Raw genomic sequence first — 15,408 nt, 5'->3', positions numbered from 1 at the left:
TTGGGCAACAGTTGTAAGGGGATTTTTTTTTGGTTATCAACATTTTTTTCTTAGGTTTTTCAGTTATTCTGCAATTTCTTTTCGGTTTAAAGATTATTTGAGCATACTGGCTTTCGGTTTATTCATACTTGATTAACAGAAATAAAGAGGAAAAAATGACAACATTTTGATATCTTTTCGGTGTAGTGGATTTTTTTCGGTTTAGACAATTGTGGTTTAACCAGTTTTTACTTTACTTACAAGAAAAAAGAAAAGAAAGAGAAAAAAATAAAAAGAGGTGATAATGGTTAAGAAAAATTCTTCAAATTGTAAAGCACTAGACATTTAAAATAATGTTTTTGGATAAATCATAATACTTACACAGAGAAAAAAAAAAAAAGTAACTAGCATTTATCACAAGACTCGACCATTCCTAAATGAAATCAAAATCTCACCACATGCATTTCAAAATGGCATATCTGCATGATCAAAACAAATTCAGAATAATAACAAAGAAACAGAAAATAACATGGAAGATAAAATGCAGGTTTCAACATTCATACTAATCACAATGAATATCACAAGCCCAGTACTAAATGCTGCACATTGACTGAGAAAAGCAAAAAAAGTGAGGTATGACATGGAAGAAGAAATAAAGAAACAGGGGGACATGGGGGGTAACAATAACAATTAATAATCAATTGTCAACCAAAATGATGCTTTTCGAGAGATCAGAAATCTGGAACAGAGAACATAAAAAGGGCAAGCATTTGATGTAATACTAAAACAAATGAAAAATTCATACTGCCTTACAATGACAATTCAAATTTGATTTTTTTCATTTAGGCCAGAAAACTTTCACTTCAAATTTGATCAATCAAGATGACCCTGAATTTGTCCAAAAAAATTTAACCAGAGACTTCTTCAGAATAAACATCTTTGGCAGTTTAATCTTAATGTTTGAACAAGTCTGGAATCATCTTAATCGATCTATATTTAGAGTTATAGTTTTTTGTCAAAGTGAAAAAAAAAAAGTATTTTGTCAGTGCCTCCAGCAGAATATGTGGCAATTAAATACTGTACATGAAGTTTATCCTTCGTGATCGCAAGTCCGGGGGTTTGTCACATTACAGTACTTACAAACAAACACCTTTTTTAGACGGATAGAATCCCCAATCCATTTTTTCCTTCTGATTGCCCTTTAACCGGGTACGAAGTGAAAATTACATGGTTTAATGAGGAAAAGCTCAATAAAGATGCTGGACATTTGGGCCATATGTCCTGCAAGGGACACTGGCTTTTAAATCTAGCAGCTCTTTGTAATGATCAATAATTTCCTTTTTTACACTATTCATCACCCATTTGTCACTAATATCCCAAAAATGGATGGATAATTCAGTCCGATGGCAATTGTTTGTAAGTACAATTGTCTTGAACTGCTACAGATGTAGTTGTGACATTAAATAATTACAATTCAAGCACAATAACATTTGTACAATTACTCAATTAAATAATAAAATATGCAGTTTTCAAGAAAAATTCATAATAAATACACATGAATAAAATGTGAGCAATAATAAAATGTGTTCAAAGAAAAATGAGAAACAAAAACAAGAAAAGGACACATTTTGCCAACGTTGAATCCTGTCTATTTTCTAAGACAATTGTGTTCACATCTTTATTCCATTTACTTATTGCTGGATTGTTCAAGTTTTAATATGGGATGTACATCTCTACCTTATCTTCCACCATCCATTTAAACATACAAGTCCAGATTCCGATGCGTATAATTTTTTAATCTCTCAGATTATTGCCATTTAACATTTTAACAAACAGAAACTCCACTTAATAATCATTTGTCTGCAAATGGCCTCTGGAACGATACATTAGAATTTTAAAGAAGTAAAATAAAAAGCCTGTCTTCTATTAGTTGCAAAATTATGATAATCCAATAAAAAGGCATTTTGCACATAAGCCCACCCTGACTAGTGTGAATGCTTATGTTAAAGCAAAGGAATCGATTTATAAAACTTTTTCAAGCATTTCATTAGCGTTCATTTAGACACCAGATTCGCATTGATATGCCAATAGTTGAATCATCTATACCGATATTGACAGCTTAGACTATACCACTTTTTTTTCTATACAAAGGCTTTTTCTTTCACAAAAAAAAAAAGATCCAAAGAGTTATTACCTCCCCCTTCAATCTCCTCTTGTCTCAAAAGGCCGAAGGTTTCCCTCCCTCCCTCCCAATAGTTTGTCTTTGTTTTAAAGGTTTTACGGCACTCGCAACACATTTAGGTCATTTCAGCCCAAGTAAAAAGGAAAAAAATGGAATAGTAAAAACAAATTCTAGATTACAATTAAAAGCACGCTAGAAAAGTAAGACAAAGAGGAATGGTACAAATACAGAACAGATGTAGATTCCAAGAGCATACCATCAATGTACTTAGATTGTGAACACCTAAAAGTCTCATTCAGATACAATCCGACTAAGAGGATTACACTCAAATGCTTACATAATACATTCAAAATAACAAACATAATAATACACAACAGAGAGATGATTTACAACAAAACATATCATTAACCAAAATGATTACTATACATTTGACTGTTTCCCTTCCAACCAAGGACCCGTCCAGGGAAAAGACAAAACCAAGTAATCTCATTCCAAGACAGAAAGCCAGTTGGAAAACAGATATAGAGGTATGGAAGACACAGTAAGTGCTTCCCTACCCACTATGGGGAGTTCAAGAACCCCACCCAATTCTTCAGAATTCAAAAGCCAGCAATTTAAAGAAAAGAGAGAAAAAAGGGCAAACAAACCTCACAGCCACCCTACCAACCAATGATTCTAATTTAGTATCTTATTTCATTTTACTTCAAATTCCTGCAGCTGCCAGATAGAACATGTAAGAAAATGTTTTTCATCTTTTGATCGATTAAGATGATCCAACAATTATCGAAAAGTGTCAAAACTATCATTTCTTTGAAGTTTGACAATACATTCAACTGCTTCCCTCTGTGCTATGGACCGATGCCAATACCTAGAAAAGACCTGAGATATGGAAATCCAGAGCAAAGACAACAGCTATGGAAAGAGAAAACAAATATAGAGGAGCAAAATACACAGCAAAGGTTACCTCTCTGCAAACCATGGTTAAAATTTTTAAACCTATTAACAAGATGAAGGTCATCTAATAAGTTAATGTTTTGTGTAAAGGTTTTCTGTATAAAATGAAGAAAAAAAGAACATTTTGTCAAAATATGGTGGTGCAATAGGACAGTATGATACATGGAAGTAGAAATCAAATATAAGAGAATGCATAGACTTTTGCTGGTAGCACCCACCAAATAACCAAAAAAAATGGAAGCTGATAGATGGAAAAGGTTACTTAGTTCACATAATAGGACAATATTCTTCCTTTCTGGGCAAAGCCATTATATTTCAAAATTATATCTTGTACTGGCTTTTCAGACTTATACTGAGCTTCTAACTTCTAACTTCTTTTATCGCTGGTGTGATAGTCTTCATATTACAGATCTGCAGTCTGTCTACTCTTACTCGCTGCAGAGAGAGGGAGAGAGGGGGTGGGGGAGGGAGGGAGGGAGAGAGAGAGAGAGAGAGAGAGAGAGAGAGAGAGAGAGAGAGAGAGAGAGAGAGAGAGAGAGAGAGAGAGAGAGAGAAAGAGAGAGAGAGAGACAGAAGGGGGGGGGGTTGTTTTTAAGGGTTTTACGGCACTTGGAACACATTAAGGTCATATCAGCCCAGTAAAAAGGAAGAAAATGGGATAGTAAAAAGTTCTAGAATTACAGTTAAAGTACCCATAAAAAAGGTAAGGCAAAGGGGAATTGGGGAATTGGTTCAAATAAGAAACAGGTGTAGATTCCAAGAGCACACTTTCAAAGCACTTAGTTTGAGATCACTAAAAGTCTCATCCAGACACAAGCACATGTCCCGACTAAGAGGAATACACTGAAATGTTTTACAAGTCATATATAATATAAAGAAACATAATACAGTGCGTAACAGAGAGATGATTTACAAGGGAAAAAAATAATCTCCCAAAACTAACTATACATTTGACTGTTTCCCTCTCAGCCAGGGCATCTGGCCAGGACCAGGACTTCTTCTTCTTCTTCTTCGTTCCTCTGATGGACATCTATGGCTGCAGTCCGACATCTGCTATGAAGTCTGTGGTCCGCTTTAGGTCCTCAGCCTCACCATAGAGCTTTGTGTTGAGTGTTGTAGGGGTGACCCAGTGGTTCGAACGTTGCACGTTGTATAATGGGCAATCCATAAGCACATGTAAAGTGGTTTCATGGTCGATTCCACATGGGCAATAAGGGGTTGTTCCAATACCTAGCTTTGTAAACATATGTCCTCTTAGTCTATTGTGTCCTGTTCGGAGGCGGAATAGAGTGACTTGGCTACTTCGCTGAATGGCATGGATTGGATCCTGCTTGTTGTGTTCTAGGTGTGTGTCATTCCTTTCTTTGTCTATTTTTAGCTTTATTATTTTCTTTTGCTGATGGTAAGTGATTGACGACTTCGGTTGTTCCTTCTGGGCTCCTTCTTTGGCCAGTTGATCGGCAATTTCATTTCCATATATACCTACATGACTTGGAATCCACTGCAGCACAATTTTTCCTGTTTTATCAGATAAGCCCTCAAGGGCCTCCACAGTGTGTGCGGCTTCAGAGTCCTGGTAATTTTCAATAGACCGGAGAGCATCATCAGAGTCTGTCAAGTAAACCACATTTTTCCCGTATATTCTGTGATCTCTGGATAGTTCTTTTGTTGCATTGAGGATGGCTTTTTCTTCAGTTTTAGTACTTGTGTACATTGAACCCACTGATACAGATATTTTTGTTTCTGTTTTATCTGTCCAGTGTATGAGTGCACCAGCACCTCCATTCATGAGGGGGCCGGAAACTGAGCCATCTGTATAAACTCTTATCCAGTTGGTCATTGGGTATTTTTTATCGATCATCTTTAGGGTTTGAGCATTGTCATTATTGCTTCGAATGTTTTTCTTGTTGATGGTTATGGATTTTTGTTTCTTTTTCCACGGTGGTGGTTTGAGATTTGGGACATTGATTTGGGCAATATCTTCCTTTGGTGTCACTTTATATTCGCTCTCTAGTTTTTGTCCCAAGGCGATGAAGTTTTCCCTTTTGAGTCGATTCTCTTTCTTTTCCATTGTACTTGGATGCAGTGGTTGGGATTCCATGAATTTTATCTTTGAGAATTGTGTCACTATTTTTAAATTTCGTTGTTCTTTGAGAGGTTTTATTCCTGTGTGGGTTTCCATCTTGAGGACCAGGACAAAACCAAGTAATCGCATTCCACCAAGACAAAGAAAGAAAGCAAGTTGGAAAACAGATATAGGGGGATAGAAGACACAGTAAGTACCTCCCTGCCCACAATGGGAGGTCATGAACCCCACCCAGAGAGAGAGAGAGAGAGAGAGAGAGGGGGGGGGGGGTAAATCAATAGCAATCTGCCAATGTAGTGTGAGTGTGAGGCTTCAAAGAGTGATAAACAGACAAAAGCACGGCAATCCTACCAAAACAGACATTTTTTGCTGAGTTGGCTTTACTTATCTGTCAGGTCATATCCTTACTGCATATCAAGAAGAAGAGCTCATAAGATGTTGAACTATTAATATCACGTCATAAAATATATTTTGCCAGGGAGAAAATAGTAACATTAAATTATCTAATGCAATTTTAAAGCAACATTCTGAATAATGTAATCTAATAATAAAAATAAAATAACAATTACAATATTACTATTATTATTATCGTTCTTCTTCTTATTATTATTATTAGAAGTATTATTATTATTACTATTATTATTAATAATAATAATAATAATAATAATAATAATAATAATAATAATAATAATAATAATAATAATAATAATTACTTTACTTCACAACTATAAAAAAAGAAGTTTACATGACAAGATATTGAGTGATTAGAATAAGAGGTTTAACAGAAAACTACAGGTCAATGCTACTATAAAAAATATACAAAGTTATTATATGTATGCACAACTACATATTGATTCAAAAAACAAATTATCATAAAATCTTAAAACAATAATACACAGATACACAGTAGTCACACTATTTTACAGCAGACGACTTAAATCTAAGCAGTTCTTGTCCAAAAATATAATATAAAGTGAGGCAAAAGTAGAATGCAAATACTCAAGGGGCAATTTTCTTCATTTCAAAGGGCAATTTTAACATTTTTGCACAACTCTTACAACTAGTCGGGTTTGGTTTTTAAAAAATAAAAAATCTGAAATTTCCTTCAGCAATATGCATTTCTGGTTGAGGTTGAGCAGTGTCATTATTTGTGAGTATAGAATGATATTCATTGTCTTTTTTTTTCCTTTTTTTTTTTTGGGGGGGGGGGGGTGTTATGGCGCTTGTGAAAATTTTAGTTCATTTCAGTAAAAAAGACGATAGGAGAAAAGTTGCAGATCTTTAGTTAAAGGCAACGAAGAAAAAGTAAGACAAAAGGGACTTGGTCAAAACCCATCAATGTGCCTGCTTTGACATTACCTAAAAGTCTCACCTAACACGAGCAAAGGATCCCAATATGAAGGATACACTCAAACGGTTACTAAGTACCCAATATATTATTCAAAAACTTAAAGACTATCATAGTACATAACAGAGGTGTTTTATAAGGAATAAAATATCTCCCACCCCCCAAAAAAAGGGAACTTTACATTTGACTGCCTCCCTCTTAACTAAGAACCCCTGCCAGGATAAGGATTAAACCGAGCAATCTCAATCCAGAATAAATACAGAGAGCAACATGGAAAGGGAATTGAAAGCAGGAATAGAAAGATACAGCAAGAAAGAACTCTCCATTCCCTAGGAGGGGGGGGGGCTGGAATAACCCACCTCAATATTTATTATGTCTAAAATTTAAGATAAACCAACTTTGTGCAGAACCATGACGACATGAAACTAAACAATATGTTGTGATCAGATCAGAACCGAGAGGGTAAGTGTTGTAAACTTATTCTTACTTAATGTATATTATATACAGTGGAAGTCGGATTCAACAAGGTCTTGAGGATTGGACCTCAAATCTCTCATTGAATGCAACTTTGGTCTTGCAACAAAGGATAACTAGTGAAAAAGTTTGTTTAGATAGCTCCTTTCAGACGTACTAGACTGTACTGAGAATATTTTGGGATTGTTTGGTTTTGTTTTCTTTCTTTTTTTTTTTTTTTGATAAGCTTGTTCTTTAGGGGGGGGGGGGGGGGGGGGTCTTTTGTTTTTACAAATCAATAAAGTGAAACATTCATTCCATTTCTCATATCAAGTTAGTCTCTCTCTCTCTCTCCATCTCTAACACACACATACACGCAAATAAACTACTAACAGTGCCTGCCACACCCAGCTGTACTTTACATATCCACATCTACCAACCCTTTCCCTTCTTGCCTTTCACCAGTGAGAATTCTACACATTATGGTAAAGTAGCAAGTGCTACCCTGATTATGTACTTTTTTAAAGCAGGGTACATACAAGATATTATTGATATTGTAATTGTACGATGGAATGCGACTGAAAGCTTTTGTTTTATTTTGCGGTTAGTATGTGTAGCCTAATTGACCTTGCTGAATGCGACTTTCTGGGCTAAGATGCTCGTTGAATGCATTTTTTTTTTTTTACAAAGAAAATATAGGACCAAGAAACAGGGATTTCTGAATCCGGCTTCTCAATCAATGCAACCTCACTGAATCCGGAGCCTTGAGTTTTAACTCTAATTTCATAACTGGTGAAAGCATTGCTAAGATACTGAACCAGATATAAAAATAAAGAAGAATTTATTACAGTTATCTATGTCAAAGAAAACATGCCATTGAGATCCAACCCCTGGCATAAGCTCAAATACATGAGACTATGCCAAAAAGTCCTTGCAGGTCATAAGAGATGCAGGGGAAAAGTTTGCTTTGATACTACAGTTCCTTAAATAAAAGTTTAAAAATTCAACTAAAGAATACTAGAAAGGCTGATTATTGCATAATCCCACATCGTATCTGGAATATTTATATTTCAAAATTTAGAGTTATTTTTCTACCTTATCCTTATGTTTTCTTCATCACAAGACCAGAGTTTTGAAGTGATTACTGCTATACACTTGATGCCAGTGTTTCAGATTCGAAATCATTTACAATTATCCACACAAAAAAAAAACAGGCAGACTAATAACCAAGAAATGTTCCATCGTTTACCTATTTCTTTCAAAAAGTAATAAAGCAGCAATGACAAATCTGTCTTTTTATGTCATTTGACACGGAGATGATTATAAGTTACAGTTTAACCCAGCAAAAGACAATATTAAGGTCAAAGCAGCAGTTAAGGATTCATAATTTGATGTGTTTTCTAAGGCAACAATGAAATGGGGATAAAGATTTTAAATGTTCAAAAAAATCAATTATTCTAATAATTTGAGTAGTAAGCCTGTTATGCAATATAAATACACAATTTGTTTTCCTTAACAACTGTCATATTGCATTAGATGCATAGATACTTATGCCTCACTCAATACACTCGAACCAAATAATAGTAAAAATAAAAAGGCAGCATATTATAATCAAATCAACTGTCACAGCCAAGAGCAACATCCATCAAATCATCATCAATCTCAAACGGGGAATCAGATCCCCTGGGGGTGGAGGCCCCAGAGTGGGTCCTGGGGTAGGCTGGAGACTTAGTGGAGAGGGCCGATGTAGGTCTACTGCTATTGCCTGTTTGAGGAGAGAATGCAATCGACTCGAATGGACTGGAAGGAGGCATTTTATTATCACTTGATGAACCAATAGGGGGAGTGTTTATTCTATTAATGCTTGTTGGTTCACCAATCTTGTCAGATTTTAAATTTAAAATTGGGTGAAGGGTCTTAGGTACTGGACTATGACAGGAACTGTTTTTGTTTACGTTTATAATATTACTCTTATTGCTAAACAATTTACCCATGGGCTTGACTGATTCATCGTCAATGATGAGATCATTGTCAGGACTACTAATATCACTGAGGGGACTTTCGACAGATTTAGAAAGTTTTCTATCAGAATGTGGTACTACTGGTTTCATAGTATTAGATTGAGGGATCACAGTGGCATGACTGTCGCTATTTTTATCAAAAAACCTATTGACTTTACTAGTATCAGGTGATTTCCCTAAATCTGGACTGGATGTTCGTTCTTCCAAGTCTTTAATTGATGGCACCTTGAAAATCCTATCTTTATTCAATTGAGACATGGAAGGGCTCTCACCATTTGATTTTGGCATATTGATGGAAGGCGATGGTGTCCTTGACCTTGCCAAGGGACTTTGGTGTGATGGGAATGATGGAGTTGAACTAGGTGACATTGTTGGTAAAGGAGAAACTGTTGATGATCTTGACTTATGTTTGACATTGTCAAAAGAATAATTACAACCATCATCAGTTACAGAGGGGTAAACATTTTCCCCTTTTTTAATATTACACTTTGAGACATCATCTTTGTCAACACAAGTTTTTGATGAAGTCATTAAAGAACTCTGCTTTTCAGACAGCTGAGGTTTTTGAGATTTAGTGGAGGGATCGAGATTGCCATGTGGAATGATTTTGTTAGACGTTGAATGGTGACTGGGGTCAATGGACTTTGATTTTTCATTAATGGATAATGAAGACACACCACGACTATCACCTTGAATTTTATCACTAATTTCTTTGCTATCTAAAGATTGACTAGCATTATTACATTTTGGAGTCGTAAAATCCAAACTGGCACCAACCGCATTATGCTTCAATTTGTCCACGATTGCTGATAAGGAACTTTTTCGACCCCGTACAGCTGGCAGATTAACTTTACTTTTCCCATCTGCATTTGATGAGTGAGATGGTGTCGTTGTAGCTACTTCTGACACACTTCCTGAAACAGAACCATCATCATGGGAAGACGTATTGCCATTATTACTTTTCTTCTGCCCACTTGAACCGCTTTTCAAGTCTAATGAATTACTACTTGTCACAGATTTAGTATTGGATGATGAGACTCTTGTGGACGAAGAGTTTTGGAAAACACTCGTAACAGTGGTGGACAAAGGTTGAGCAGAAAGTTGGTGTGGTGAGGATGTGTTTGAAGGAACAGAAATAGAATTGTGGGTTTTTTTGTTTGTGTTCCCACTGGTGGAAACTATTTGCTTATTCCCATGGCCATGACTGATGTTTGCTGTGGTTGTTGGCTGACTGTGAGATGAAATTACAGAAGTTGAGTCACTTGAAGGCCTTATTGCATTTTTCAAAATGGATGGTTTTGTGGTGGTTGCAGAGCTTGTTTGTCCGCTAGAATGCTTTTGAGATGAGGATGATGAATATAATGATGAATTAGATGAAGATTTTAAAATTGGAGAATTCTTTGAGGCACCTTGTACTGATTTGATTGGAACGGTGAGGGGAGACTTTCTGCTGGAGGATGACGATGACATGCTCATTGAATAACGGTTGGATGACGAAGCTGATTGGACATTGGGGGAGCGATTTGGATTGCTGATATTAGGTGATCTGTTAATGTTGGGTGAGGAAGTAAGACTGGGTGATCTATTCAAATTTGGAGACTTACCAGAACTCGAGGAGAGATTTGGGGATTTACCAGCACTGTTTACACTGGGAGACCGATTAGAACCAGTCACACTAGGGGAATGACAAGCGTTGGGAGACTGACTTATGCCTCCTGTGTTTGGTGATTTGGTGATGCTGGACTGAGAACGAACACTATTAGACTGAGAACTACTGAATCTCTGAACATTAGTTGAATTGCTGTATGAAGAAGCCTGAGACGTTTTCATATTAGCACCAGCAGAATTTACATTACTCATTTTAGCATGAGGATTGATATTGTTGTTCATTTTAGCACCACTACTAAACGATTTTTGGGATGAATTTGTACTTGTATTATTATTGTTATTATTATTACTAAAATTAGAATTAGAGCTGCCATGATTCGTATTTTTGAGGATAGAAGAAGGACTGCTTGTTTTATTACCACTACTCCCTGATTTTCCTCCCAATGAATGAGAACCTGTCTGTCTGTGACCTGAAGCTGGACGCACTGATTGGTTACCCACTTGACCTGGCTGACGGTGCTGAGGCCCCATTGAAGATCTGTTGTTGAAAGGCAATGCTGGCCTGTTGTTGCCCCAAGAACCTGGGGGTGCCATTCGATTGTTGTTGTAGTTGAAGTTGTTTCCAAATGCACCTCTCCCACCTCCAGGCCCAGGTCCAGAAGGACTAACAGTATTATGACGGCCAGCCGTATTATAGCTATTGTTGGACTTGGAGCCCGATGAAGGACTCTGGTTGGTGCCAGCTGCAGGATCCAGACTGGAGGTTCGATTGATGGAAGCGTTAGATGAGGAAGACAATTTAGGTATTCGAGGCAAGCTAGCAATTTTACTGGTAGTTGGGGCATTGGGAAGGATGCTGGATAAAGAAATTTTAGCTGTGGTAGTCATTGGAGAATTTACAGATACGGCTGCCAACGATGAAGATGATGATGAAGCTGAAACAGATGCCTGATTTCGACGTTCATGATGTCCGGATGAAGATGTACGACGTTCTAAAGAACTTTGACTACCTGTTCGTTTTTCTGTTGACAGTGACGTTGAAGAACTACGCTTATCCATTTTCATGCTCCCAGCAGTAGTAGTTGTTGATCCAGAGATTTTTGGAGTGGACTGACTGATACTGATAGTGGTTCCAGAATTGAGCATCGTCAAAGGCTTTAATCTGATTGTTGCTTTGGTCACCAACTTTGGATCCGTTTTGGAATTAACTGAATTACCTGATGATGCTTTGGTAGAAGATGCCCCTGGTTTAACTGAGGATTTTTGCACTGAAGACTTAGGTGCTGTTGCTGCTGCTTGAGGACTATCAACTTCAGTGTCTTTCTCTTTGAATAAATCAATCACAGGCACAGGAACAGGCACAGGCATGTCCTCAGTCACTTGTTTACTAGATAATACTTTGTTTTCTCCCAGACTTTCAGACTGCTGTCTGGGAGGAACTTTTGACTCAAGAGGACTTTCTGATAATTTTTTACTAATTTCATAACTCTGTTCTGTAAACTCAGAGAAATCAGACTTATCACTTTTGTCAGTCACAGTCTTTTTGGCAACACGAATCTTCAATTTAGGAATTTCACTTTTTTCCTCATTCTCAACAGTTCTGTAAACAGACTCACTAACAATATTATGCTCAGTTTTCTTTCTCTTCTTTTCCCTTCTTGATTCTTCTTTTTCCTTTTTCCTCTTTGTGGAATTTGTTGAACTTTTCTCCTTCTTCTTTATCTTCTCCACTTTCACTTCCATACTGGGCTCTGAAGGCTTTTTCTGTTTATTTGTGGATATCTGAAGTCTTGTGGGGGATGAAGAGTAAACATAACGTGACATGATAGGATTATCATCATCATCCTCATCACTTTTAAAATCAAATGTTCCGGTGCTATCCATTTTAGAGGAATGCAAGTCCATCTCATCAACAGAATTACTTTGCTTCGTTAAAGTCTTCAGATTATTTTGCTGCTTCAATGTAAATTTCAATGAGACTCGTCCTTCTGCTGAAAGCACACCAGATTCTTTGTCGAGCACTTCAGATTTTACCATAGATTGCTGTTGTTCTTGCTGTTGCAATTTCGACTGATCCATCAAATTGTCAAAAATGCCTCGAACCGGTGGCTTACTCTCGACAGGGAGAGGAAAATCTACACTAGAAGACTTTTGTAGGACATTCATTGTTGAAGGCTTGATTTTGGGTTTTACATCGTGCATCATAGCATGGTTTACAGGTGTCTTCCCTTCTCCAATATTCCTCACCTTGTCGGGTTGGAAGGTGGAATTGATGAGCTGATGCTTGGCCCCCGTCGATGTTATCGGGGGCCCATCAGAGGGTGCCAGTAATAAGCTACTCAATTTTGAAAAGGAGCAGCTTGTTGGCGTGATATTTCCTGCATCAGCTGGGTCGTAGCTGTTTGCCCTACCTACCTCTCCCGACCCTTTGAGGAATCCCTCAAGAGAGGTAGAGGCGTTCTCGTTTTTTGAGCCCTGTGGTGAATTTTGAACGTTTTGAACTGAGTTGGGTATCCTACCCATGGTATTATCGCTTTCGTAAAGCAGCACGGATATATCTGGTTCTGCCTTCATATCCTTGTTGCGTGTAAATCGTTTATCGAGGCTGTCGACACTGTCTACCAACTTTTTAAGGCTAGATTCGTCCTCTGTGAGATCTATAACATTGCCCTGCGTCTGAGGTCTCACAGCCGAGTGATTGAGCATTGGGTGGTGAGTTGTGGCATGATGACCATGAGGAGAGGACATTGATGATGGCATGCCCATTGTCATGGCAGGGTTATAGGTTGTTGGGTCAATGCCTACGCCCCCTATATCCATCTCCATGGAACATCCCAGGTTGGAGAGACGATCTACTGAATCATTACTACTGTCACTTGCCAATCTCTGTTTGGCAGGAATGGCTGGGGGAGCATTGAAATCAGATTGAGACTTTCTCTTACGCTGACGTTTAGTGGTGGTCGAGGAAGTGGTGTTCTGAGGGGGATTTGGTTTGCAGTTCATGGGAATTATGTTTGTGGCTACAGAAGTGTTGTCATCTAGAAGTCTAGACAACATGGGATTATCATTAATGTCTGACTGATTGTTTCCTGGGGTATTCCCCTTTTCCTCCTCCAAAGAGGAAGTGCTAAGAGCAGGAGTGAAAGCCTTTTCAGATTCCGGGGACAACAAATTCCTTTCATTGTTGAAGGGATATGTGTTGTTAGAATCAGATGACATGGTGCGAAATCCCTCTAGACTGGGAATCATGTTGTTTCTGGACTCTTCCATTATGGTTGGCATGAGGTGAGTTGCCTGTCCATTGTTGACAGATGTTTGCCCTTTCGTAATCATATGAGGAGATGAATGGTGCTGCTGCTGAACAGGATAGCTTGGTGGGGGAGGAAGTGGTGGTGGATGAGGAGGCTGAGGGGGTGGCCTGCTTTTTGTAGGTAATATGCTGGCTTGCATCTTAGCTTGTCGTTGCTGCATTTCCTTCTGGAGAAGAGCCTTTTCTAACCTTTCTTTCTCCTCTGCCAGAGCTGCCTCCTTCAGCTTAGCCAGATGGGATCGGCCCTTTCTGATCAGCCAACGGAGCATGATTGGGATTGACATGCATCTGAAATTAAACAATGACAGGTGTTTATTGAAAGCCTCTTAAATAGATGTGCCCTACTTATACACTATAAGCGGCTATATGGTCTTGTGGTATGATACCCGCTTTTGGATCAGAAGGTCCTGGGTTCGAGCCTCGCTCGGCACATAGTTGAGTATTTGGAAAAGGCTCTTTGCTCATTCTCTTACCATACTCAGGTGTAAAATGAGTATCTGGCCGTTAACAGTGTTGCCTCTACTGAAAAAAAAAAAAGTAAAATCACATAACAGACGTCTGGTCTCGCTCTACATATCAAGTGTTGCTGTTGGTCAGTCCCTTTTGCAAAGCACTTTGTGGATATTGTGCTAGGTTTTCTTTCTATTTTTTTTTTACACTAGAGACTTTGGGACCTGTAGCCCAATAGCAGTGTTTAAATGGAGAAAAGTACTCAACACCAGACAAGCATCATGCTAAGGAGAAAAAAAAAAAACAACAATCAGTTTCATGCTTTTGGAAATCCAAAATAGGGGTTTGAGAATGGAAATAAGAGATGTCACTTTAAGTGACTGCAGACATTTTCTCTTTCTGTCATTTTTGCCAATCAATCAAAATACTGTAAATTCAAATATTTTGATTTCATTCGCATTTAAGATAAGTTGGACAAAGTGTCTATTATTCAGTACCGACTGGACATATCTTGAGACGATCTCTCATATATTTCCAATGTATAGATATCACCCGGGGATCTTTTCTTTTTTTTTTTTTTCATTTTCTAAGTGGAAAAAAAACAAACAAAAACAAACCTCACGAAATTACAAGTTAAGTGTCAAAAACATAGTATATCTTTATATCATGAATTAACACAACTTCTATTTTTAAAAACCTTCCATCCCATGATTGGTAAATTCTTCAATCAACCATACAAAATTATGATGAAATGTATTACAGGAAAGAGGCTGTCATTTTTTCTAAATAAGATGTGTCCAAAAATCACAACTTACAAGCAAAGAATATGTTCTAAAAGCTCAATGAAAATTAAAAGAGTGTTTTTCTAGAGTACAGTATGTAAATGCATGTTTCATATTCACAATTGCCTAAAATAAACTATTGAATTGTTTTACAGAGACATGTCGTTACAGTTATTACATTATTCTTCCCAAAAACATTTTGAGTAGAAAAAAAAAGTTTTCATTTTCCACAAGC

At 37.4% G+C, this 15,408-nt stretch overlaps 1 protein-coding gene across 1 annotated transcript in view; it reads right to left on the bottom strand.

Moving 5' to 3' along the window:
* Positions 1 to 7,588: 7,588 nt before the first annotated feature.
* LOC144964734 (uncharacterized) overlaps positions 7,589 to 15,408 on the bottom strand; it is a 33,222-nt gene continuing 25,402 nt past the window's right edge. Inside the window, exon 16 of the mRNA XM_078899292.1 lies at positions 7,589 to 14,229. Within this exon, the coding sequence (XP_078755418.1) occupies positions 8,619 to 14,229 (5,611 nt within the window). The 3' untranslated portion in view covers positions 7,589 to 8,618. The remainder of the gene's footprint in view (positions 14,230 to 15,408) is intronic.

The sequence above is a fragment of the Berghia stephanieae genome, chromosome 2 (assembly GCF_034508935.2).
Source record: "Berghia stephanieae isolate SIO BIC M18660-M18661 chromosome 2, UCSD_Bste_1.3, whole genome shotgun sequence".
Lineage (NCBI taxonomy): Eukaryota > Metazoa > Mollusca > Gastropoda > Nudibranchia > Aeolidiidae > Berghia > Berghia stephanieae.
The sequence above is the reverse complement of the archived record's forward strand: the minus strand, read 5'-3'. Positions and strand labels throughout refer to the sequence as shown.